At 35.5% G+C, this 24186-nt stretch overlaps 1 protein-coding gene across 5 annotated transcripts in view; it reads left to right on the plus strand.

Moving 5' to 3' along the window:
- The window catches only part of UBR1 (ubiquitin protein ligase E3 component n-recognin 1), a 144718-nt gene that overhangs the window by 94859 nt on the left and 25673 nt on the right, over nucleotides 1–24186 (plus strand). For all 5 annotated transcript variants that reach the window (XM_036842347.1, XM_036842348.1, XM_036842350.1 and 2 more), the window contains 10 exons: nucleotides 256–342; nucleotides 1294–1475; nucleotides 5554–5759; nucleotides 7146–7239; nucleotides 8008–8157; nucleotides 10981–11078; nucleotides 14346–14439; nucleotides 15510–15658; nucleotides 20104–20159; nucleotides 21198–21294. In XM_036842347.1, coding sequence (XP_036698242.1) covers nucleotides 256–342; nucleotides 1294–1475; nucleotides 5554–5759; nucleotides 7146–7239; nucleotides 8008–8157; nucleotides 10981–11078; nucleotides 14346–14439; nucleotides 15510–15658; nucleotides 20104–20159; nucleotides 21198–21294 — 1213 coding nt within the window. The remainder of the gene's footprint in view (nucleotides 1–255; nucleotides 343–1293; nucleotides 1476–5553; nucleotides 5760–7145; nucleotides 7240–8007; nucleotides 8158–10980; nucleotides 11079–14345; nucleotides 14440–15509; nucleotides 15659–20103; nucleotides 20160–21197; nucleotides 21295–24186) is intronic.

A 24186-nucleotide genomic window follows, 5' to 3' on the forward strand; every position in this document is an offset into this window, starting at 1 on the left:
TGATCCAGCTGATTTTTGCTATCTCCAACTTCTTCTTAGCTGGATTGCTATTTATTATGTATTTGCAGGTATTTCTATGTGGGTGTGTGTGTGTGTGTATATACATATACATATATATATATATAAAAATATATATATAAATAAGTTTAAGTCAAAGACATTTGGAGACATGATGACAAAATCAGTTGAGTGAATTTTTCTGTTCCTGATCAATCTAACCAAATCTTTCTTTAACATTTCATCTGTTTTTCACAGATGTTTGACACCGTGAAGCGATTAAGAGAAAAATCTTGTTTAATTGTAGCAACTACATCAGGATCAGAATCTATTAAGAATGATGAGGTAATAACATTATAATGATGATGACGTTCATCTCTGTCTTTGAACTTTACTGGTATAAGGGAGCTGCTTCTTTTTGTGAGAAGGAACCTGTTTATTGTAAGGTATATAGGATGCCTACTATTGTTCATTGTGTTTCTGTACCACAGGGATTAGTGGTAGTTGACATACATAGTTATCCAATATAATATATGTATTTCACAAAAGCAGAGGAAATTGACGTTCAGTGCAGTGCTATTGAAAATACCATATTTTATTAATTTTTGAAATATTTTAATGTCTGAAATTGGAATATGTCTTATAATCCATGCCTTCTTATTATTTAATCAGCAGCATTCTTAGTGGAACACAAGATTATGGTGCATCTAAGATTTAATGAAACACGGTAATGTTTAGGTTATGAATTTCCATAATATAACGAATCAGGTTTTGATGATTCTAATCTCAAAATTACTAGAATATTATTACTTGTGGTTAATAACTATCTTTCTTAAAAGAAAAACACTGGACTTAAGTTAAAATAAATAAAAAGACACCAATACATTTCAGTAATGTTAAAGTTCTCATTCTTAGCAATGTGTTTAGTAGTAACTGTTAGACATCATCAAGTTGGCTTTAAATTGATTAAATGTCAGTGGTTAAATGATTGACAAATGATTCAAAATTATTGTTTCATTTAATTTTGTTTCTTAATATACCTGCATTGAATATAAAAGGCAGTTTATTAGATATTTAAGATACTTGGCATTTTAAGTTAAAAAAATTTTTTTGAAAAGTTAAATTATTGAAGTAACCAATGGAACAATTAATTGTAAGATGTGATGGAGCCTGTATGTTAATTTTGAGTCATCAGATTGAATCTGAGTTTACTCTAGGAAATTTTGCCTGACTGAACAGTATATGTAAATTTTCACAGTGGATCTTACCTAATTTTTCTGGTCTTTTAATACCCAGATTACTCATGATAAAGAAAAAGCAGAACGAAAAAGAAAAGCTGAAGCTGCTAGGCTGCATCGCCAGAAGATCATGGCTCAGATGTCCGCCTTACAGAAGAACTTTATTGAAACTCACAGACTCATGTATGACAGTACGTCAGAAATGTCTGGGAAAGAAGACTCCATTATGGAGGAAGAGAGGTAAAATAAAGCAAAACTAAAAATTAGCAACCCAGTTTCTTGTAGGAAAAATTACATATTCACTTTAAATAATATTTTTTTCAAAATATATTTCAAAGTAAGAGAAATTACACTATTTTTAAGCTAGCAAGGGCACAGTGAAGCCTCTTACTGGATGTAATTTTATGTTGATAAACTGTTCAAGTGCACAGTGAAGTTAGTCGGGAACCTTTATGCACAAAAAGACATGACGATGGAAACAGCAAAGATAGAAATCAGCTCCTGTTATCTTGTACGTGCGGACTTCTTTAGGTACACATTTATGTATCAGTTCATATATTCCACATCATTTTTATGAGTTCTGGTAAGAATGACTGCTGCTATTACAGATTGAAAAAAAACCCTTCACCTGAAAAAGATGGTCCATGTTAATTTTTCCTTTTTTCTAAAAAAGAAAGAAGGCAACGCCTGTAGTTTTAGTCATGGAGAGCACATTGGAATGGGAATTAGTAAACCTCATTTTCTGACTATGAGACTATGCTGTGCTCTTGGGAAAATCGGTTAACTTTCTGAGAGTAGTGTTTTGTGGGCTGTTATTTAGATACAGTGAGAAAAGGGAGGAGGCAAAATAATGGTTCTTTGAAAAGCATTCCAATTTAAAATATTGAAAATCCCTTCTATGCTTATTTTTAAAAACAAGCTTTCACTGCTCCTTAAAACAATGTGTGTTGTGGATACTTTTAGGAAATTGTGCTTCTGCAATAACAGTAGACAGTAAACATTATACTTTACATAATTTGTCTGTAATCCTGAAGCTGAGTATGCTAACAAAGAACCACAAAGAATACTGACTCTATATCTTAAAGATTAAAATATATATGATGGTAAACTATCCTGGGATGACAACAGTAATAAAACTAGAAACTAATAAAAAACTTTAAACAACAAGTAGAAGTCCCAACCCTCTTGATATTACCTATGAACAATATAACATTTAGAAAGTAATGAACAAGAGACTACTGTATATTTATTCAAACAAGAGGATGTAAGCAGAAATGTACTCAGAATTAATTAATGGCCCTAATGCTTTCATAATATATTTTTATTGCCTGATTGATTGTACACATAAAATTGTGTATGTGTTCTCACTGAAAACAATTCACATAACACAGTAAGTCTCCTTTGACCGTCCTCTACATTCCTGATCTTTCTCCACAGATAACCATTGTGATAATAACTATGGTTCTAGGTGTCTTTCTATGCATTTGTAAACATGTGTGCGTGAATAATAATGAGTCTTGTTTTGTGTGTTTTAGTGGCCTTTTAAAATTTTACCATCCTTTTTTGTTCTGTGGGTTGCTTTTTCATTCAGTGTCTTTTAAACCTTTTCATGTCAATACAGATAGACCTTTAGCGTAGATTCTACATCATTCTTTATGACTGCTGCATAGTATTCCATAGTATGGATATATAATATTTTATTTATCATATAATATTTTATTTATCAGATTTTGGACATTTAAGTTGTTTTTCCCTTGTTTCCCAATTTTCCCATATTACAAACAGTGTGTCAGAACATTTTTGTATGTTCCCCCTTGCACAATCCTACAAGTACTTCTCAAGGGTGGAATCTAATAAATGAAAGGGCTGGGTCATAATTATTTAAAATTTTAATAGATACTGCCACATTGCCCTCCAAAGTAGTTTCACCAATTTCTACTCCCAGCAGTGTATGAAGAGTTCCTGTTTCTTTCACTCTCACCAATACTTAAAATTATCAGTACTTGAAAATATTTGGTATAATCAAAATTATAAATTTGTGCCCTTCTGAAATTCCCTGATTCGTTAGTACTAGGTTGAGCGTCTTTTCTTATAATTATTCACTAGCCTGTTACATTTTGTCTTCTGAGAATTGCCTCTTACTATCCTTTGCCCATCTCTATTGGATGCTTTACTTTTATCTTACTGATTTCTAGAAGTCCTTTAAAATTATGGATATTAAAGTTTGTTTCATGTTTCCCATATGTTGTCCCTGTTTATTTAACATTAATTATGAAATTTTAGCCATAGCAAAGTTTTCAGTGTTGATAAAGACAGATTTGTCAGTCTTTTCGAGTTTTAACTTTTTGTATCTTGTTTAAGAAGGCTTTTCCTATCCCAAAGTCACAAATATATTCTCTTACATGTTTTAAATGTACTTACATTTTTCATTTACATTACATTTACAAATTTGCATTTACAGATTACATTTACATTTACATTTTAAATTTTAATTACAGTTATATTAACACATTTTCCTTTTAAAAATCAAATGTTAGAGATAAAGCTAAAGTTCCATTTGAGTACTGGCCCAAATCCTGCACCCCTTTCTGCCCTTCCTCAGAGATACTCTGGTTATAAGTTTTACGTATATCTTATAAGAATTTTTACTGTGCTATTAGATACAAATATATGTAACCATAGAAATTATATAGTGTCATTCAGCCTTTTGTTTTATTTGCATAAATGGTATTATGCATGTATCATTCTTCAGTTTCCCATTTTCATTTAATATTATGTCTTGGAAATCTGTATATGTATGTTCTTACATATAAAACAAACTCAGGGACTTCCCTGGCAGTCCGGTGGTTAAGACTCTGCGCTCCCAATGAGGGGGCCCGGGTTCAATCCCTGGTCAGGGAACTAGATCCTGCATGCTGCAACTAAGAGCCCGGATGCCACAACTAAGACCCAGGGCGGCCAAATAAATAAATAAATAATAATAAAAAAACAAAAACGAAAAAACCAAGCTTAGCATTCCTCATTCTTGGCATTTGGGCAGCAGTTCTTTCTCATGCCTGATGAATTGCAGGGCATTTAGCATCTCTGGCCCTTCATCCACTGAAGTCCAGTAGTGCCCCCTAGTCCTTATGATAACCAAAAAGTTAACTTTACCCACATGTTGCTGAACGCCTCCTAAAAAGTAGTAAGTACCACACCTAGCTGAGACCCACCTTTTAAAAACTGCATACTATTCTGTATTATGTAATTTCACTTATACTGATGATAACCATTTAAGTTATTTCCAGTTTGTTGGATGATATATGATATTGCAGGGAGCTTCTTGCATGGATAGTGAGGCAGTATTACACGGCATGGCCTGTGAAGTCAGATCATCTGGGTTAAATCCTGGCCCGGTTACTTCCTAGATGAATCATTAGATAAGTCTCTTACCATCTCTAGGCCTCAGATTCTTCATCTGAAAAATAGAGATAATAATAGTACCTGCCTTATAGGATTGTTGGAAGGATTAAATGAGGTAACATAACTTAAAGTATTTGAAACAGTGCCTCACATTACAATTAGTGCTTTGTAAGTATTTGCTCTTATTTATTATATTATTGTACACATTGAATACATCTTATAAATTGCTAAATCATTAAGATGTATGTTATAAATTTTAATAGCTACCAAAGTAGAACAGAAACTTAAATGCCTAATAAGAGGGAATGAATAAAACTGTTATGAGACATATAGTGAGAGTACTGTGCAGCCATTTAAAAATAATGTTTCTGAAGCAAATTTAATGACATGAGAAAACAGCTAAGATATAAGTGAATAAAGCAGGACACAAACCGTATATGTAATGTGATCTTAATTGTGTAAAAAATGTTATAAATAGAAAGCAGACTGGAAGGAAATGTACAAGTCATTATTTCTAGGTTGTGAGAGTATGATGCTTTTTATTTTCCTCTTTATACTTTTCTAGACTTTCCAAAATTTCTTAATAAGTATGTATTACTTTTATAATCAGAAAAAACAGATTCACAGCTTCTTGGTACAGTAAGTTAACTATAATTATAATATACATTCTACTTTGTGATCTGCTTTTTTTCTTTTTGCACTTAGCAACACAGAATGTATTTTCTAGTAAGCAAATTAACTGATAAAAGTCAGAAAAATCAAGGGGGAAGATTTTAAGCTAATATTGCTAAACATAATTTTTATTTTATTTTTTTTATTCTTAAAGTTCTTGCCCTAAAGTTACTTAAAATCTACCAAAATATAAAGACAAGTGACCAAAACATGTGTCCTCATTTCTGGTCGTTTCTCTTGGTAGCACCCCAGCAGTCAGTGACTACTCTAAAATTGCTTTGGGTCCTAAACGGGGTCCGTCTGTTACTGAAAAGGAGGTGCTGACATGCATCCTCTGCCAAGAAGAACAAGAGGTGAAACTAGAAAATAATGCCATGGTATTATCGGCCTGTGTCCAGAAATCCACCGCCTTAACCCAGCACAGGGGAAAACCCATAGAACTCTCAGGGGGTATGTATTGTTTAATAAATGTCTTTTTGAGCATTTCTTTTCATACTTGTGTAATTAGAAAAAATACTATCTGAAAGAAGTTTGGGAGTGAGATTGTATTTAGCCTTATTTGGTCAGATCACATTTTACCCATGTGTAAAATGGACGCTAGATTTTTACATGCCATATTGGCTCCTTTGTCTGTTTTTTAAAATTTTGGTTAGCACATGGCCACATTGCTCATTCTGTCTATCTTTCTATCTATCTCCATTTCTTTTTGCTGAACCATTTGAAAGTAGGAATTCATGACATTTCATCCCTAAATATTTCCACATGCATTTTCTAAAACTAAAGATCATCTATTATATATCTACCATACCAGTATAACATTTAAGAAAATTAATAATTCAGTAATATCATCTAATATAAAATCCGTATTTGAACTTCCCCAACTGCCCTCAAAATGTCTTTTTTTAGCTAGACTTTTTTTTTCCATTTAGGATTCAGACATGTTTCCTATGTTGCTTATTTTATGTCTGTTTTAATCTAGAATAGTCACTTGCCTTTTACTTTTTTTTTTTCATGATAATTTTTTTGAAGAACGCAGGCCAATTTTCCTGTACAGTGTCTTACGTTGTGGATTTGTCTGGTTGTTGCCGTGTGGTTAGGTTCTTGTTAAACATTTTCTTGGCCGGAGTACTTATTAGGTAATATGTTGTAATTCTTATATCACATCAGGAGTTAGCTGCTTTAATTTTTAAATACCCTTGGAATAATAATAATGATAAAAAAGGTTAACATCTAAGAATACTCACCATGTGCCAGGCACTGGTTAAGTGCTTTATGTGTATTTACTCACTTAATCTTCATAACAGCCCTGTGGTTTAGGTACCAGTATTGGCTCCATTTACAGATGAAGAAACTGAGGCACAGAGAAATTAAGTAACTTGTCAGAAGCCACAAATTATAAATGGTGAAATCAGATTTTGAACCCCATAGTCTGTGCTCTTAGCCAGTAGATTATATTGCCCCTAAATATCCCTTAAAGTTACCCAGTCAAATCACTTTTAAAATACAAAAGTAAACTGTGCTTGAATCATAGAAAATCACTTCAACAACCAAGATAATGCAACTTAAAACCTAATGTTAAAATAAAATGTACATCAAGAATAGAAGTTTTCATTAATCCATACTAATCACACCTGGAAGTCTAGCTTTATATTTTCCTCTTTTTACTTACTCTTAAGAATATATATACTACTGCCATGATATTGTGACACTTTTACTGGACATTCCTAAGAAAGTTTATGATTAGAATTTTAGACCTGATAACCTCCTTTTCTGTTTGTTTTCTTTTTATGATTGTGGGGCAGATGAATACATACCTCATATTTTTGTCTTTATCAGAAACCGTGGACCCACTTTTCATGGATTCAGACTTGGCATATGGAACTTACACAGGAAGCTGTGGTCATGTAATGCATGCAGTGTGCTGGCAGAAGTAAGTTGTCCTTCTGACATGTTCTTGAAAGAAGCTAGGAGTATTGAAGTTCTCTAAAGGCCACAAAAAGGCATGTTTTCTCGTGTCTTCTTTTTTTCTTATTTGAATAACTGAAGCAGTTTTAATTACTGATTTTGTTTGCATGATACTCATTATAGTATCACCCTTAGAAATTGGTGTGTAAAGTTATCAACTTAAAATTTTCACTGTAGTTGCTTTGCACAAACTAATTAGTCTCTTTTGATCAGTATTTGTGTAAAAGAAGTAATAATCTTTATAAAAATCTCATTCCCCTCAAAACATAGAGGGAAAAGTACCTTTGAGATAGAATAAGGGACATGAAGTTCTAGTTGTATATCTGGAAGAGATAAAAGTTCAGAAATATAATTCCTGGGAAATATTTTGTATAGGGTTTACCTTTTTGGCATCAGATTAAAATACATAATTTTCCTGTAATAGCCCTTACTACTTCAGTTGGTCATTGGAAACTGAGGGAGATAGCATCTGTATTGTATCTCCATGCTGTTGAGGCAGGAGACAAATTATAATTCAGTAAAACTATTTTAAATTTGTTTCTGCCCTGATGTGTCCTCCAGTTTGCCCCCAAAAGAATGGGCATCCTATTTCTTCTGTAATTATAATTTGTGTATTTTTGCATGTAGATTCTAAAGATGTTTATTGAGGCAAAAATTCCAGATTTTTTTCACTTGGATTAGAGCAAAGATACATGTGTAGTTTTGAATGGACCTATGTCTTGTAATTTTGCAGGTATTTTGAAGCTGTACAGCTGAGCTCTCAGCAACGCATTCATGTTGACCTTTTTGACTTAGAGAGTGGAGAATATCTTTGCCCTCTTTGCAAGTCTCTGTGCAATACTGTGATCCCCATTATTCCTTTGCAACCTCAAAGGATAAGCAGGTATATTTTAATTTATGTTTTGGTTAATTTTTTTTTTAAGTTGTCTTTAATCCTTTCGTTGTGACTGTTTTAATTAGATTACTAGTTTCTTTTTTGCTATTTAATTAATACTTTTTCATTTTATAACTTGTATTCAACCTTAAAAATATGATAAAAGCCCCAATTTTTGGTTTCTAAAGAAACTGGAATATTCATTTACTGAAGTCTGCATGTTTTGCATCTGTCTTCCAACAGCCATTAAAGCAATAGAACTTTGATCTCCATCTTAGCACTCACAGAAGGAAGAAAGTTGCAAAGATCCATTCCTTTCTTATAGTCCTTTGCCAGCATTAGAGTTGCTATTAGGAGTTTGGTTGCTCTGCAGGTCTTTGTATTATTATTTTTATTCTATTTTTCTGAAGATCCAAATGCTGTAGTTGTAGAGACATGGACAAAAGGTTAACTATAAAGGTAAATAAAAACGATAGATTCATCTATGGATAGTTTTTTAGTGTTTAGAATAAATTTTTAAACTTTTATATTCTGACCCTCTGTGAATAGAATTTAATAGCAAATTTATTAGCTTTTTTATGACAACTAGAACATGTAATTGTATATTTCTATATTCTCACTATTCTACATGATGATAACAGTACTATTTATTATTATTATTATTTCAGTTTTTTTTAACTCAGTGACTTTGTAGTGATAGACCTAAGTTTTTCTAAAGGAAATGATTTTATTGATAAAACACTTTTAACATGTTTTCACAACATAAGAGTTCAAAGGTGATAGGTTTGGCAATCAGCGTCAGTAAGTAGTTGCTCTGTCTCTACTATTCCATGTCATTAGAAAACATAATTTTGAATTGTTTTCTATTTAGCGTATTGGGACATAGAATGTCATCTTTTAGGAAGAAGGTGACATCACAAAGATTTATCTTTTATTTATTTATTTATTTTAATTTTATTTATTTTTTGGCTGTGTTGGGTCTTCGTTGCTGCACATGGGCTTTCTCTAGTTGTGGTGAACGGGGGCTACTTACTCTTCGTTGTGGTGCGCGGGCTTCTCTTTGTGGTGGCTTCTCTTGTTGCCAGGCACGGGCTCTAGGCACGCGGGCTTCAGTAGTTGCAATGCGTGGGCTCAGTAGTTGTGGCTCACGGGCTCTAGAGTGCAGGCTCAGTAGTTGTGGCTCACAGGCTCAGTTGCTCTGTGGCATGTGGGATCTTCCCGGACCAGGGCTCAGACCATGTCCCTTGCATTGGCAGGTGGATTCTTAACCACTGCGCCATCAGGGAAGCCCTCCTTGATATCTTTAAGAATAGGATGCTTCAGGGCAGTCCTTTCTAAAGTTAGACTGATCCTTACAACTAGGTCTCTTCAAACCCTGTGACACTTTTAGTCTGTAGTAACAATTTTGTTACTTAGGATATGAAATACATAATTATACATAATATTTTTATTAGGCATTTGAACTTACCTGTATAGTTGGAATATATTTGCCTCTTTTTTTGTTAGAAAATCAACATGAGTATAACCTAAGATACTAAAGTTAAGAGCATATAAAAAACTTTATCAAATCTAATAATAAGCTAGCATTTTTAAAGAAAATTGGTCATAACAAATCAGAGTACACTTTCATTTCTGAGAACTGAAAAAATTCTTAGATCAAATTTGTGCCCAGAGATGTGAATTTTGGCACAGTTCATTGTATATTTTAACTTCACTTAAAGCTGTCCTTTCAGTAAGCAAATCTCTACTTTATAGTCCTTTTTAATAGCACTGTTTCTGGTCCCCCTTGGTTGTTAATAACAGTTTGTGTCAAGCCCCTGCCCTTACAGAATTTATATTACAGAGAGGAGAGACCAACGGTAAACAGAAAAATACAGAGTATTGAGTAGTGAGAAATACAGAGAAAAACTAAATTGGCAGCATAAAGGGCTAGAGACAGACCAGTGCATGAGGTTCTCTACAGATTGAGTCGGCAGGGAGCTCCTCTCCAAGACGGTGACATTTGGATAGAGACCTGAATGAAGTGAAGGACAAGCAGTGCTACTCTCTGAGAGAAGAGAATTCTAAGCACAGGCAATATCAAGAGCAAAGACCCTGAAGTAGGAGCAAATCAGCATGTTGAAGGTGAAGCAAGAAGGCAGCAAGTTCAAGGCACAGGAAGAAGGCAGTATGCTTGGAATGGAGCAAGCAAGGAACCAGATCCTAAAAGGGCTTATGAGCTAAGATTTGAAGTTAGAACTGTATTTTATGTGTGATGGAAAACCAATGGAATGTTTTGGATAAGGAAGTGATACAATCTGATTTACATTTTTAGAAGATCTTGCTGGCGGTTGTGTGATGAATATATAGATAATAAAGAAGCACCGCTGTGGATGCAGGAAGAACAGTCTATTGAAGTAGTCCAGGTGAGGGATAGTGTAACTTGGATTAGGGTAGTAATGATGGAGATAGAAAGAAGTGATCAACTTGGAATACATTTAGAAGATGAAACCTGTAAGACTAGCTGATAGATTAGAATGTGGGGTGTGAAGGAATCAGATATATCAGTGGTGATACCTAGTTTTTGACTTGAGCAGCTAGAATGGTGATTTCATTTACTGACATTTATTACTTCCAGGTGATGGGTGGTATCTTGTTCTTTGTACTTTAAAATTTTTCTTCCCTCCCAAAACTACATTTTTAGACACATGTGTTTCTATGACGTAGGAAGCTAATCTGGAGGAGTTTGACTTTTTCATACAGCCGTTTATCCATGGAAAGACCCTACAAATTCAGCTTTTCAGTTTGACTTTGTGCCAATGGCTTTAATAATTTTTAAATATCATTTTTCAGTGAGAATACAGAAGCTCTTGCTCAACTTTTGACCCTGGCACGATGGATACAGACTGTTCTGGCCAGAATAACAGGTTATAATATGAAACATGCTAAAGGTTTGCTTAAAATTATTTTATATTTAGCTGTGTGAGATTTAAGTGTCAGAGTCTTTATTTTTTTGAAAGTACTTATTGCTCTAAAATATGGTTTGCACATACGGATTTGTTAAATATTAGGAAATAGAGGTTTTTTTAGGCCAAGGCTAAGTTTGGCTTAAATCACTTTACTCAATTTAATAATTTTTCATACTATGAGGCAGTATGGACAGTAATTAATCTGGAGTCACAATGCTTGGATTTAAGTCTTAGATCTATCACTTACTGTCTGTGTGATCTTGGACAAGTTACTTAACCTCTCTGTGCCTCAGCTTTCTTATTTGCAAAGTGGGAATGATAATAGTACCTATCTCATTGATTGAAGGATTGAGTTATCCTACATAAGGTAGAACAGTGCATGGTACATAGTAAATACTATATAAGTGTTAACTATTATTAATACTGTTAATATGTTGTAATTAATATTAATAACAACAAACGTTTGGAAATTATTACCCCATTTATATATTCTTCACAATTGAGAGATAAGACTACCTAAAGACTCGGAGAAGTAAACAATGGCAGGCAGATTGGGGAGGAAGTAAAAATCTGAGGAATGTTTAGTACAGGCAGTGAGTTTCCTGGGGTTTTTTTGTTCCTCCTTTATTTCCCAGTTTTGACCCCAGGGTAGCCTGAGTCACAGAACTATGCAGTGGACATGAACAGTAAAAAATCCAGGAGAGATGCCATCTTTCTGGCCAGAGGACTGGAAAAGAAGCCCCTCAGAGCTGGAGAGTGTAAAGGGAATTCTTTTTTTTTTTTTTTCTTTTTTTTTAACATCTTTATTGGAGTACAATTGCTTTACAACGGTGTGTTAGTTTCTGCTTTATAACAAAGTGAATCAGTTATACATATACATATATCCCCATATCTCTTCCCTCTTGCATCTCCCTCCCTCCCACCCTCCCTATCCCACCCCTCTAGGTGGTCACAAAGCACCGAGCTGATCTCCCTGTGCTATGCGGCTGCTTCCCACTAGCTATCTATTTTACATTTGGTAGTGTATATATGTCCATGCCACTTGTGGTTTTTTTTCCTCTCTTTTGGCTCTTTCCCAAGGCCAGCTCCAGTCATGGAACTGCACTGCCATGGTGGCCACATAAATATCTAAAATCCCAAGAGAAAACCAGTCTTACTGGCTAAAAGATCTGGGAGAAACGGGACCACTATATTCCAAAAACTGCAGGGTGAATCCTCATTATTTTTTGCTTTGCCTCACAGCTTCACCACAAGGTTAGCCCCAGTCAGCACAGGGGACTAAAACTGAGAGAAATTGGTCATTTTGACCAGGGGAACTGGGAAAAAGGGCCCCTTGGAGCTAGAGAGTATAGGGGGGAATCCCAGAGAGGAGAGAGCTGTAGAAGGGAATCTCCAACTTTTGAGACAAACACAAGTCCTGAGCTCAGCTCCAAGCTGCACGTGTGTGGAACAGGCCCAAAGAAACATAGCAACAGCTTTGAGACTGAAGCTGCATTAAACCACCACTCAAGTCCCAGACTAAGCCCTGAGTAGTACATATACTGGCAGACCCAAACAGCATAGCAAAGGCTCTGAAAACTAACATTGGAACCACCACTCACAGGGAGTGAGACAGAACTTGTTGAACCTAATTTGGGTTGGGTTGATTGCCTACTAGAACAACAACAAAAAAGGTACATTTTTCCAGAGAACGTTAATGCGGACGAGTAATGTTCAGATATATTCACAATGTAATATTCAAAGTATCCAAGACACAATCCAGAATTACTGAAGGTACAGAGAACCAGGAGAATCTGACCAACTCTCAAGGAAAAAAACAGTCAACCAACTGCCAATCCTGAGATGTTTTAGTGTTGAACTTTTCAGACAAAAAGTATAAAACAGCTTTATAATCATGAAACATGAAGTAAAGGTGAACACTCATGAAGTGAATGGAAAGATAGGAGTTCTCAGCAGGAAAAAATAGAAACTATAAAAAAAAGAACCAAATGGAGATAATAGAATTGAAAAAATACTATATGAATTAAAAAATTAACTGAATGGGGGCTTCCCTGGTGGCGCAGTGGTTAAGAATCCGCCTGCCAATGCAGGGGACACGGGTTTGAGCCCTGGTCTGGGAAGATCCCACATGCCGCAGAGCAACTAAGCCCGTGCGCCACAACTACTGAGCCTGCGCACCCAGAGCCTGTGCTCCCCAACAAGAGAAGCCACCTCAATGAGAAGCCCTCACACCAGAGCGAAGAGTGGCTCCCGCTCGCAGCAACTAGAGAAAGCCCGCGCACAGCAACGGAAGACCCAACGCAGCCAAAAAATTAATTAATTAATTAAATCTATTAGAAAAAAGAATAAAATTTTAACTGAATGGGCTCAGTAGTAGAATGGAGATGGTGAGATAAGAGTCAGTGAATTTGAAATTAGATCAGGGGAAATTATACAATGAAGAATGGACAGAAAAGTGATGCAGAAAAGCGATACAATATCCTTAGGGACATATGGAACCTTTTTTTGTTCCCTTTAACCCAACGTTTGTGTCATTGAAGTCCTGAAAAGAAAAAGGATGGTACAGAAAAAATATTGAAGAAATAATAGCTGGAAACTTTCCAAACTTGGAGAAAGACTTAAATTTATAGGTTTAAGAAGCTCAGTGAACCTCAAACTTAAAAGCATACCTAGATAGGTCATACCCAAACTGCTGAAAACCAAAGATGAAGAAAAGAATCTCAAGAGCCACCAGAAAAAATCAAGTCATTTCACGTACGGGAATAACAATTCTAATTTGATAAGGAAATGGAGCCACAAAGAGGTTTAGTATTAACCCAAGGTCTTAGTCACTGGCAGAGCTAGGATTCATACCCAGGCAGCTTGGCTCCAGATCCTTGTTCTTATTCACTAACGCATGCTGCCTTACTAGTAGAATACTGTGCATTCGTTAAAAATAGAAATATAGAGGGTCAGTTACCGATGTGGAAGACATTTATGATCTATTAGTGAAAAACCAAGATACAAAACAGTACTAGAGATGTTGTCCTTTTTAAAAAAAATCTACACATTTAACATTTATATGGAGAACAGAAGAATATCACCCTAATGCCATCTGGTTATCTAGGTGGAGAAATTGTGAATGATTATTGCTTATTAACATTTTCTAAGTTTTCTAAAATGATCATATATAATTTACAAAAGCTAGAAAAGTGTGTGTCAGGCTAAACTCCTGTGATTTTTTCTTTCTTTTTCCTTTTAATTTGTAAGGAGAAAAGCCAAGAATTCCAGTCTTGTTTGATCAAGGAATGGGTGATTCCACTTTTGAGTTCCATTCTATTCTGAGTTTTGGAGTTCAGTCTTCGTAAGTATCTAAACAAGAGAAGTTTGTAAGTGGTTGTGAAAATAAGAGTGAAGAACAGTTTTTCTTTCCTTCCTTCTTGCTTTATTTGTAAAATTGTTTTCTTTATCCCATTTTTATCTTGTTGCTTTCTCCCTAGAGTTTTATCTGTACTAATGAAATTAAGTGGTTTGAGATATTAGAGTAATATGTATTTAATATGTATTAGGGTGAACCATGCCTATAATTAACTGTTTTTGACCAACAAAAATACTATTTTTATATAGTCCAACCTACAAGAAGAACAGAATTTAAGAGACTTAAGTTAAAATCACATCTGACTTGCTCTGTGACTTCTGAAAAGTCTCAGGTCACTCCAACCCTACCACAATTCATTTTCTTTTTTGTAAGATTGAGACAATGGTCTCCTAACTTACCTCATAAGGTTAATGGAAAGATATTTATGTGAAGGCACTTTGAAAAATATAATATATCCAAATCAGATATTACTATTTAATGAATATTATCTGAGGTACATTTTTCTAGTTGTGATCCTTGTTTACATGATGTATCCCATTGCTACTGAAAATATTTGTTACTTGCAACAAATAGAAGTTCAGGAAACCAGAAATAATCATTGCTAGTACATGTATTATTATATACACACACAGACACACAGACATACACACACCCCTATCAGCACAGAAGGACTTCTTGGTCCCTTATCCATACACTAAAACTTATGTCAGATCTGTTTCCTCTGAGTTTTAATCCTCTCTCCAATCTGTTCCTTAATTTGGACCTGGACCCTTTCTGCTGTGAACATTTACTGCATCTTTTATAAGAAGTTATCTGGGTCATTACCATTTTGTCGGAGACATTTTTCTACCTGTAGGAGTTACAGTTCTGCTTTTCCCATTTTTTCTTAAGGAATAAATCTTCTTCAGCAGCTCTTATCTCTAATTTGACAAAGGGTAGTTTACTTTGTCAAAAGGAGTTAAATTCTTGCTTCGGTACTTAATTGGACTTCTCAGTAGGTAGCCCCTTTTACTAGACCATTATATCAATATAAATTTTTCTTGTTTTATTTTTAGGATAAAATATTCTAATAGCATCAAGGAAATGGTCCTTCTCTTTGCCACAACAATTTATAGAATTGGATTGAAAGTGCCTCCTGATGAAACGGATCCTCGAATCCCCATGATGACCTGGAGCACATGTGCTTTCACTATCCAGGCAATTGGTAAAGCCTATAAGAGAACTAGTTTGGAGCTTTATAGAAACAGAATTAACATTGATTGACCAAAAATTATTCCTTTTTTTCCCTGATGGCCTGGAATACTTTGACTTGTTTAAGGACTTCTGGCGTATCAGTAGATTAGGTGACATGATGCCATTTAGCCTTAGAATATTTTGTATTAATCTCTTTTAACTACAAAAATGGGCATATAAACTAAAAATACTTGAAAGGGACAGCATGAAGCAAGCTATATTCTAAAGGTGGCAGAGTTACAACACTGGAAGATCAGAGGAAAAGCAAAGGAAGAAGAATCAACCCAGAAATGTCTAGTATTTTTATTTCTTTTACACTTTGAGATAAAAAGAAAGGTAAACCAAAGTCATCTAAAAACTTACCAGGAAAGAGAAAGGAAGACTGAGGTGGTCAGGAGAGACAGATTAGCAGCAAGAAACCTACCAAGTCTGAAAGGAAGCCTACTGTCAAGTTTTCTGCCATGTTGAAAGCTTCTTAGAGAAAAGTGTAGCTATCAAATCAACATGTTGTGCACCAGCGGTCCCCAACCTTTTTGGCACCAGGGACCAGTTTCATGGAAGACAGTTCTTCTGCGGACCGGTGGCCAGGGGGTGGGGGAGTGGTTCAGGCGGTAATGCAGGTGATGGGGAGCGGGAGATGAAGCTTCTCTCACTCGCTGCTCACCTCCTGCTGTGCGGCCCGGTTCCTACCAGGCCACTGACCGATATCGGTCCGCAACCTGGGGATTGGGGACCCCTGTTGTACACCTTAAACTTACACAGTGTTATATATCTCATTAAAGCCGGGGGTAGTGAAGCAGTGAAGAATTGCTTAGATTTTTAAATTAGTATATTTGCTCATGACAGTCACAAGATAGAGTACTACATGAAAAAGAGTTAAGAACTGTAATTCTTTCATGTCATCTTTATCCAAGCCAGTTTCAGACTCATTTTCCAGTTTTTCTGGTAGTTGTTTTTAATGGTTCTACCACATTTTCTTCATTTAAATATAGTTTTGTAATAAGACACTATTTCATGATTTGAAGTAAGTAGCATGAAGCCGCTTCTTTTTTTTAAAATAAATTTATTTATTTATATTTTATTTTTGGCTGCGTTTGGTCTTCGTTGCTGCACACAGGCTTTCTCTAGTTGCAGCGAGCGGGTGCTACTCTTCGTTGCAGTGCACGGGCTTCTCATTGCAGTGGCTTCTCTTGTTGTGGAGCACGGGCTCTAGGTGCGCGGGCTTCAGTAGTTGTAGCTCGTGGGCTCTAGAGCGCAGGCTCAGTAGTTGTGGCACACGGGCTTAGATGCTCTGCATCATGTAGGATCTACCAGGGCTCGAACCCATGTCCCCTGCATTGGCAGGCAGATTCTTAACCACTGCGCCACCAGGGAAGTCCAAAGCCACTTCTTTCACAGAGCCTTCCTGGATATCAGCATCAGTCTCTGTGAACAGATTTTAGAAGTTATTTCCAAACCTGTCAGACTTAAATTGTGGGTAAAAAATAAATACACAGGTTTATATTTACTATGATTAAATAAAATGAGAAAAGGAAAAGACGAGGTTTAAATAGAATCTGAACAGTATGATATGAAATGTAAAACATTCTTTTGGAGTCATGATCTACTAAATATCTTCAGATTTCCAATGACGGTACTTTTACACTTTACTATTTTGGGAGCATAAGCATTAGGAATTGGAAATTTATATTTAGGCATTGAACATTTTAAAAAGTGACAGTTTTGTTATAGAGTAGATGAGAAATTCATTGGAGAGTAGGGCCGAATCTTCATATGTGTTTCTGTAACATAGTAATTCGAATCTATTTGATTAATAGGGTGTTATATAGTTTTCACTCTAGGGCTTTTTCCATTCAGTGGATATAATGCTGTACTTTATTCCTAGTACATAAACAGCTAACTTATCTCACTCCCTGTGGGTGTGGAGAGACATATACAGGATGTGTTGGCACAGTTATGAAAAATAGTTGAGGAATCAAAACAGAGGGTCTGACAAAGAGAATGGAAGAAGAGGACAAATATTGTCAATCGATCACTTTGTCTGTGAATAACATATCTTATGCTGTATAACAAGAGGGAGCTCTTCTGAGATAAAGGCACTAATCTCTGAAGAATTTAGTACTCAGATTATTTAACAAAACTTCTTCCCGAGCAATACCCAAGAAATAACAAAGTTTTGTTTAATGACTAATTCCAAAGTCCATAAAATGTCAGTTCAGGAATTGTTTCAAAACCAATAGGGTGGGGCTTCCCTGGTGGCACAGTGGTTGAGAATCTGCCTGCCAATGCAGGGGACACGGGTTCGAGCCCTGGTCTGGGAAGATCCCACATGCCGCGGAGCAACTGGGCCCATGAGCCACAATTACTGAGCCTGCGCGTCTGGAGCCTGTGCTCCGCAACAAGAGAGGCCGCGATAGTGAGAGGCCCGCGCACCGCGATGAAGAGTGGCCTCCGCTTGCCACAACTAGAAGAAAGCCCTCGCACAGAAACGAAGACCCAACACAGCCATAAATAAATTAATTAATTAATTAAAAATAAACCAATAGGGTGGTTATATGATCCACACATCCTCCAAATTTTAAAAATGTGTATATAAATCATGTGATATTCATTTTAATATAAAATTTACAAATATAAAGTCAGTACTGAACTGAAAAGATATATTAATAGGTTTTAGACTTGCTCAAGTGACTTTTGTAACACAATATATAATATTCAGTTAAACATCTGGTGTCTGATGGTAAAAAAAACTACCAGCAAATTGAGGTTACATTTAGAATTAAACATGGTGATACTTGATTTAGTTTATACTGACCTTTTTAACTATCGCATTTTGTGTTTCATGGTATCTAGATCAGCCAAAATTTTGTCCATTTTTAGCCAGTTCTGTTTTTCTATTTTTTCTGCTTTCTTCAAAGCTAGAATAAGAAAAAATACATGATAAAAAAAATGCAAAAAGAAAATAGGAAATAAGCCTTCCACTCTCACAGATGTGCTTGCTGCCAAGGATCAGTGAAAATAAGAGTAATTTTGGGCTTCCCTGGTGGCGCAGTGGTTGAGAATCTGCCTGCCAATGCAGGGGACACGGGTTTGAGCCCTGGTCTGGGAAGATCCCACATGCCGTGGAGCAACTAGGCCTGTGAGCCACAACTACTGAGCCTGCGTGTCTGGAGCCTGTGCTCCGCAACAAGAGAGGCCGTGATAGTGAGAGGCCCATGCACCGCGATGAAGAGTGGCCCCCGCTTGCCGCAACTAGAGAAAGCCCTCGCACAGAAACGAAGACCCAGCACAGCCAAAAATAAATAAGTAAATAAATTTTTAAAAAAAAGAAAAGAAAATAAGAGTAATTTAGTAATAAATACCCTAGCCAACAAGGCAAAATATATTTCTGAACCCATGCTTTTTTGGTATTTTCAGTTTCATCTTTTTATCCTATAAATCTAATTGTTTTTTAATAGTACCTAAAGAGCAATAAGGTTACTTACATCTGTCTTATGTATTATTTTTTAACAAAATAGGTGTTACTATATTAAAAAAATTACTTATTTAAAAATTTTTTGCAGAGAAAGACAAATACTGTTTTTATTTATATGTGCTATCTAAAATATAAAACAAATGAACAAATATAGCAAACAGACTCACAGATACAAAGGACAAACTAGTGGTTACCAGAGGGGAGAGGGGTAGGGGTAGGGGCAAAATAGATGAAGGAGATTAAGAGGTACAAACTACTAGGTACAAAATAAATGTTACAGGGAAGTAATACAAAGCACAGGAATATAGTCAGTATTTTATAATAACTTTGTATGGAGTATAATCTGTAAAAATATCAAATTACCATACACCTGAACTTAATATAATATTGTAAGTCAACTATGCTTCAATTAAAGAAAAAAAATTTGCATAGAAATTTTTTTTTTAAAAGGAGGATAAATGAACCAGAATGCTTTGTTTTTCCCAGGTATTCTTTATTGATTGCTGCAGGGACTTTATTATTTGTAGTAGCAATTTGTGAATGATCTACATTTGCCTCTGTAGTATTCTCTCACTCAAAAGTTTGGAAATTTGGGGGACTTCCCTGGTAGTCCAGTGGTTAAGACTCCGTGCTCCCAATGCAGGGGGCCTGGGTTTGACCCGGTGCCGCATGCCACAACTAAAAGAGCCCACATGCAGCAACGAAGATCCCACGTGCCGCAACTAAGACTCGGCGCAGCGAAATAAATAAATAAATAAATATTTTTTAAAATTTGGGGGGGGGATTTTGGCATACACTTAAACATGAAATTTTGAAGGGGAAAAGTGCAAAGCATCTGGTCAAAAATAGGATTAGTTAAAGAACATCTGATAGACAGAAACCAAGTATACAATTGTAGCAGTATTCAGAATTTATCATTTTTGTTTTTCTTACTCTTTGAGAAAACCTCTTGGGAGATGAAGGAAAACCTTTGTTTGGAGCACTTCAAAATAGACAGGTATGTGTATTCCAACAGGGTACGTGTAACTCATGGTATGCTTTTTTAGGGAGTCCACAGTAAATTTATCATTTAAAAAATCTTTATTCACTCCTTTTTCTGTAAAAGTTAGCAGAATTCTGTTAAAAAAAAAAACTACTTCAGTCTCATAGGAGACTGAAGGGCCAACATTGTACACTTCGGAGAGTTTTCTCAATCTTGGTGGTTAAATGTAATTCACAGAAAGATTTCTGATGATACTTGGTTACTTTTTATCCCCTTCTCTGTTTATTTCCAAATCAGAACCCTAGTGTCTCCTACATTTTTCCTTCTCACTAATTTTGCACCATCATGTAATATTAAGTATTAATGCTGGTAGCTCTAGATAAATCATCATACTGAATTCAAGAATAAAACTAAACCATGACTCCTTGATGGGCAGATCCTGACTGTGTATAGCTATACTCCTGCCTCAGGCCCAATCCTCATAACACTGGGGACCCTGAAAAACAGTACTTAAGAAATGTGCTCAGTAGCCCTGTGAAGACAAACTGGGCAGCAGGATTCCCTAGACCACCTACCTCCTAGCCATTACTCTCTTATTATCTGATAGCTGACACAGGGGACTTGGAGTCCACGATGTGCTTCCCTATAGTTCCCATCCTTCCATCTGGGAAGCAGAAGATCTGTTCCCTGAATTCAGTGATTTTCTGCCATCATTTTAGAATTTCTATAAATATGTTTATTTGCACAGGCCTCAATAGAATAATTTAGGCCAGACATTTAAGAGAATGACTCTGGGGAAAATGAGTACTTAAATGAGAATTGAGATGATTATATCTTTAATACCTCTTTGTCATGGGAAAATCTATTAAAAAAATTCGGTGAAGTCATAAAACTTTTTAGAAGTATTAAAAATATTGTAACTAAACTTGCAAGAATGTAAAGTATATAGTAAGTCTGCACTAATTCTTGCAGACTGGGATTGGTTTTTACAGTGAATGACTTAGGTCTTTTATCTTCCCTTATCTTTTTATCTTCCCCTCTCTTACAATCTAGCATAATGGTCTGAAAGCATTAATGCAGTTTGCCATTGCACAAAGGATTACCTGTTCCCAGGTCCTGATACAGAAACATCTGATTCGTCTTCTATCAGGTAGAGTCTTCTCTGAATTATTATTATTATGTTATTTATGTGTCTTTTCCCATTGCATTTCTGGCAGTGTATTTTATTAGGAAACAACACACTGCACTAATTTTGGATACTCATTACCACAGCCTTACAAAAGAAAAAACAAAAAGAAAACAAAACACATGGCTGCCCCTGTAATACCTGCAATCTTATTTTTAAAACCAAGTGTTTTCAAATGTTGTCAACGTGTATCGGTTATACCCACCTAGGGGCTTTTTTGAACCAACATCCACAATCACTAACATCCTTGTATCTCAGTCTGGTTAGAAAAGGGAGCAGTGATGTGGCTAGATCATTTAAAAATATGTTTAGTTTTGCTGGTGTGTATCAAAGTCATATAAAAATAATAGAAGTGCTAAGTGTGGTAATCCATGCATGCCCTTTTCTTTGAGAGACAGGCTATAACAGCTGAGTTGGGTTTTTTTTTTTAGATTCTAACAAGCTAGAAATTAAGCCCATATGGTACTCAGTATAAAAATAAAAAGAGGGATTAGAGGTTATACAGTAGTAGAATGATTTGGCTTTCATTTTGGTTGTCTGCGTTTCCATTTAGGTATTTGTACTACAGGAGCTCCTTTGTGTCTAAATAGGTCAGGCTTAAAAAAGACTGTTTTTATAAGTCTTTTTATTCATAAGTTCAATATGTCACAGGTAAAGAGGTTTAAGCTTGCACTTCCTAGGTATGTTTCTACCAAATAGGAGAGTCATTCAGTCTTTTTAAGCTTTAAAGCCAGGCATAGTTTTTTTCTAGCTTATCTAACAGGCTTTTTTCCCCAAAATTGACCAGTTACTTTACCTTGAAAGTCTGTTGAAACAGGTCACTTTCCTCCTTGTTGATTCCCACAAGCTTCTTAGGGAGCTCTTCCTGGGCAGCTTTCTGTCACTCTAATGACATGGGGGTTCCATGGCTCCATCCAAATCTGCCACCTAAATTTCATTAGAACTTTTACCATGCCAAGTTTTATATCTTCAAGTTAATTTCCAGCTAGCTCCCGAATTAATCTCATGCTAATAGGAATCTAATATTAATGCTGTTCCCTAGCTAGATATTAAATTTTTTCTGTTTTTTCATTTACTTTTTCTCTTATTGGTCAGTTGCACAGGCCCAGAATTTTGCACATGTTACACGTGCGTCTTGTTCTTAGGACCTCTTCCTATTGTTAACAGTTTATCCTATTTGCACAGTAATATTTTGGTTTTGTTTTTTAATTTTTTGGTATCTCTTTTCATTTCAGTTATAATTTGGATACCTTGTTTTACCAGCACTTCCAAATAGTCTCCCTGCTTTTACATTCATCACACGTTATGGGAGTTATAATGTTTAAAACACCTCAAAATAAGCACCAAACAAGGAGACTATTTAACATCATCACAGATAGCAGAAACTGAAATAATAGTGCATAATCTCTAATTGGCAGTAACTAATAGAATTGATGTGCTTTTGCTCTGTAATGTAGCTTTGTGCCTTTATGTAAAAGTTTGGTATGTGAAAATTTATTAGCAGGAACATCTTTATTTGCAAGGTGTTACGGCTATAAACTCTGTATAGAGGTATAAGATATGGTCCCTGCCATTTGTAAGGCTTATGATTGAATTAAAGAAGCAGAACCTCTGTGAAAACTCACATTATAATGTAGCCAAATGCCAGATGTATGGTAAGAATACATGCTTCAAGAATTGAGACAGGAAGGGATCACTATGGGGCTCTGCTGTTTTTTTCCTCTGACAGGGTCCATAAAGATAAGTTGAGAGGAACAGAGACAGCATTCTAAGCCCAGGGCACAATTTAAACAGAGATTGAGGAGGTAGGAAAGCATGTGATATGTTCAAGTTAGGCAAGTTTGATAGGAGTAGTGGCACCTATAGATAGAGAAGCATGAAGGTGTTTTGATAAAAATAGAGGATCTTAAATGCCCCAATGAGAAGTTTGAACTTTATTCTTCAGGTTATTGGGAATTTTTGAAACATTTTGAGCAATAATATTCTAAAGTTAATTTGATATTGTATAGGTTGGATTGGAAAAAGGAAAAATTAAAGGTAACATGCATCTGCATGTAGTAGCATAAATTAGGGAGGGAACTGTGATGGGTGGAGGCAAGATTTTGAATTAAAATGAGTAACTAGATTATTGAGAGAAATAGGGAAGTCCAGGAAGTCCACAATAGAGAGCTGTTTTGTGTGAAAGGTGATGAATATTGTTGTAACATGTTGATTCTGCAGTAGCAACAGGAAATACAATGCTCACTGCCATGTATGTGCCAGGCATTGTACAAGGATCTTTTTATATAATCATGTCTTCAAACTGCCATTCTTCAAGGAAATTATCATTTTCCTGATTTACAGATGAAGAAACTGAGGCACAGAGAAGTTATGTGACTTGACCGAGGTCATAAAAAGAGGCAGAACTAATATTTGAATCCAAGCCTGACCATAAAACCTATGCTCTTCCTGCTATATCACATAAGTTTTGCTGAGATATTTAATTTAGCATAAATAGAAGATTTATTTATTTATTTATAGCTATTTAGCTATTAACATAGCTAGTTAATGGCAGAGCCCTGTTATCACTTTGTTTTTTAAAGCCAATATTAGTAATGTTTATCGATTACTGTATGCCAAGCTCAGGATAAGTACTTTTAATGCACATGTTAACGAACCTCTCAACAATCTCGTATACACTGTAGACTTAGAGAAGTCAAGTACCTTGCTTATGACAAATAGTCGCAGGAAGTACTGCATCCCATTTCTGTCTGACTCCAAAGCCCATGCTCTTAACTTTTATGGTTTTGTTTAGAATCTTGGATTTGGGGTTAAGAAATACACCTTGTCTGAATTTTAAACAAATAATAGCTTTAT

Source organism: Balaenoptera musculus, chromosome 2, assembly GCF_009873245.2.
Source record: "Balaenoptera musculus isolate JJ_BM4_2016_0621 chromosome 2, mBalMus1.pri.v3, whole genome shotgun sequence".
In the NCBI taxonomy this organism is placed as follows: domain Eukaryota; kingdom Metazoa; phylum Chordata; class Mammalia; order Artiodactyla; family Balaenopteridae; genus Balaenoptera; species Balaenoptera musculus.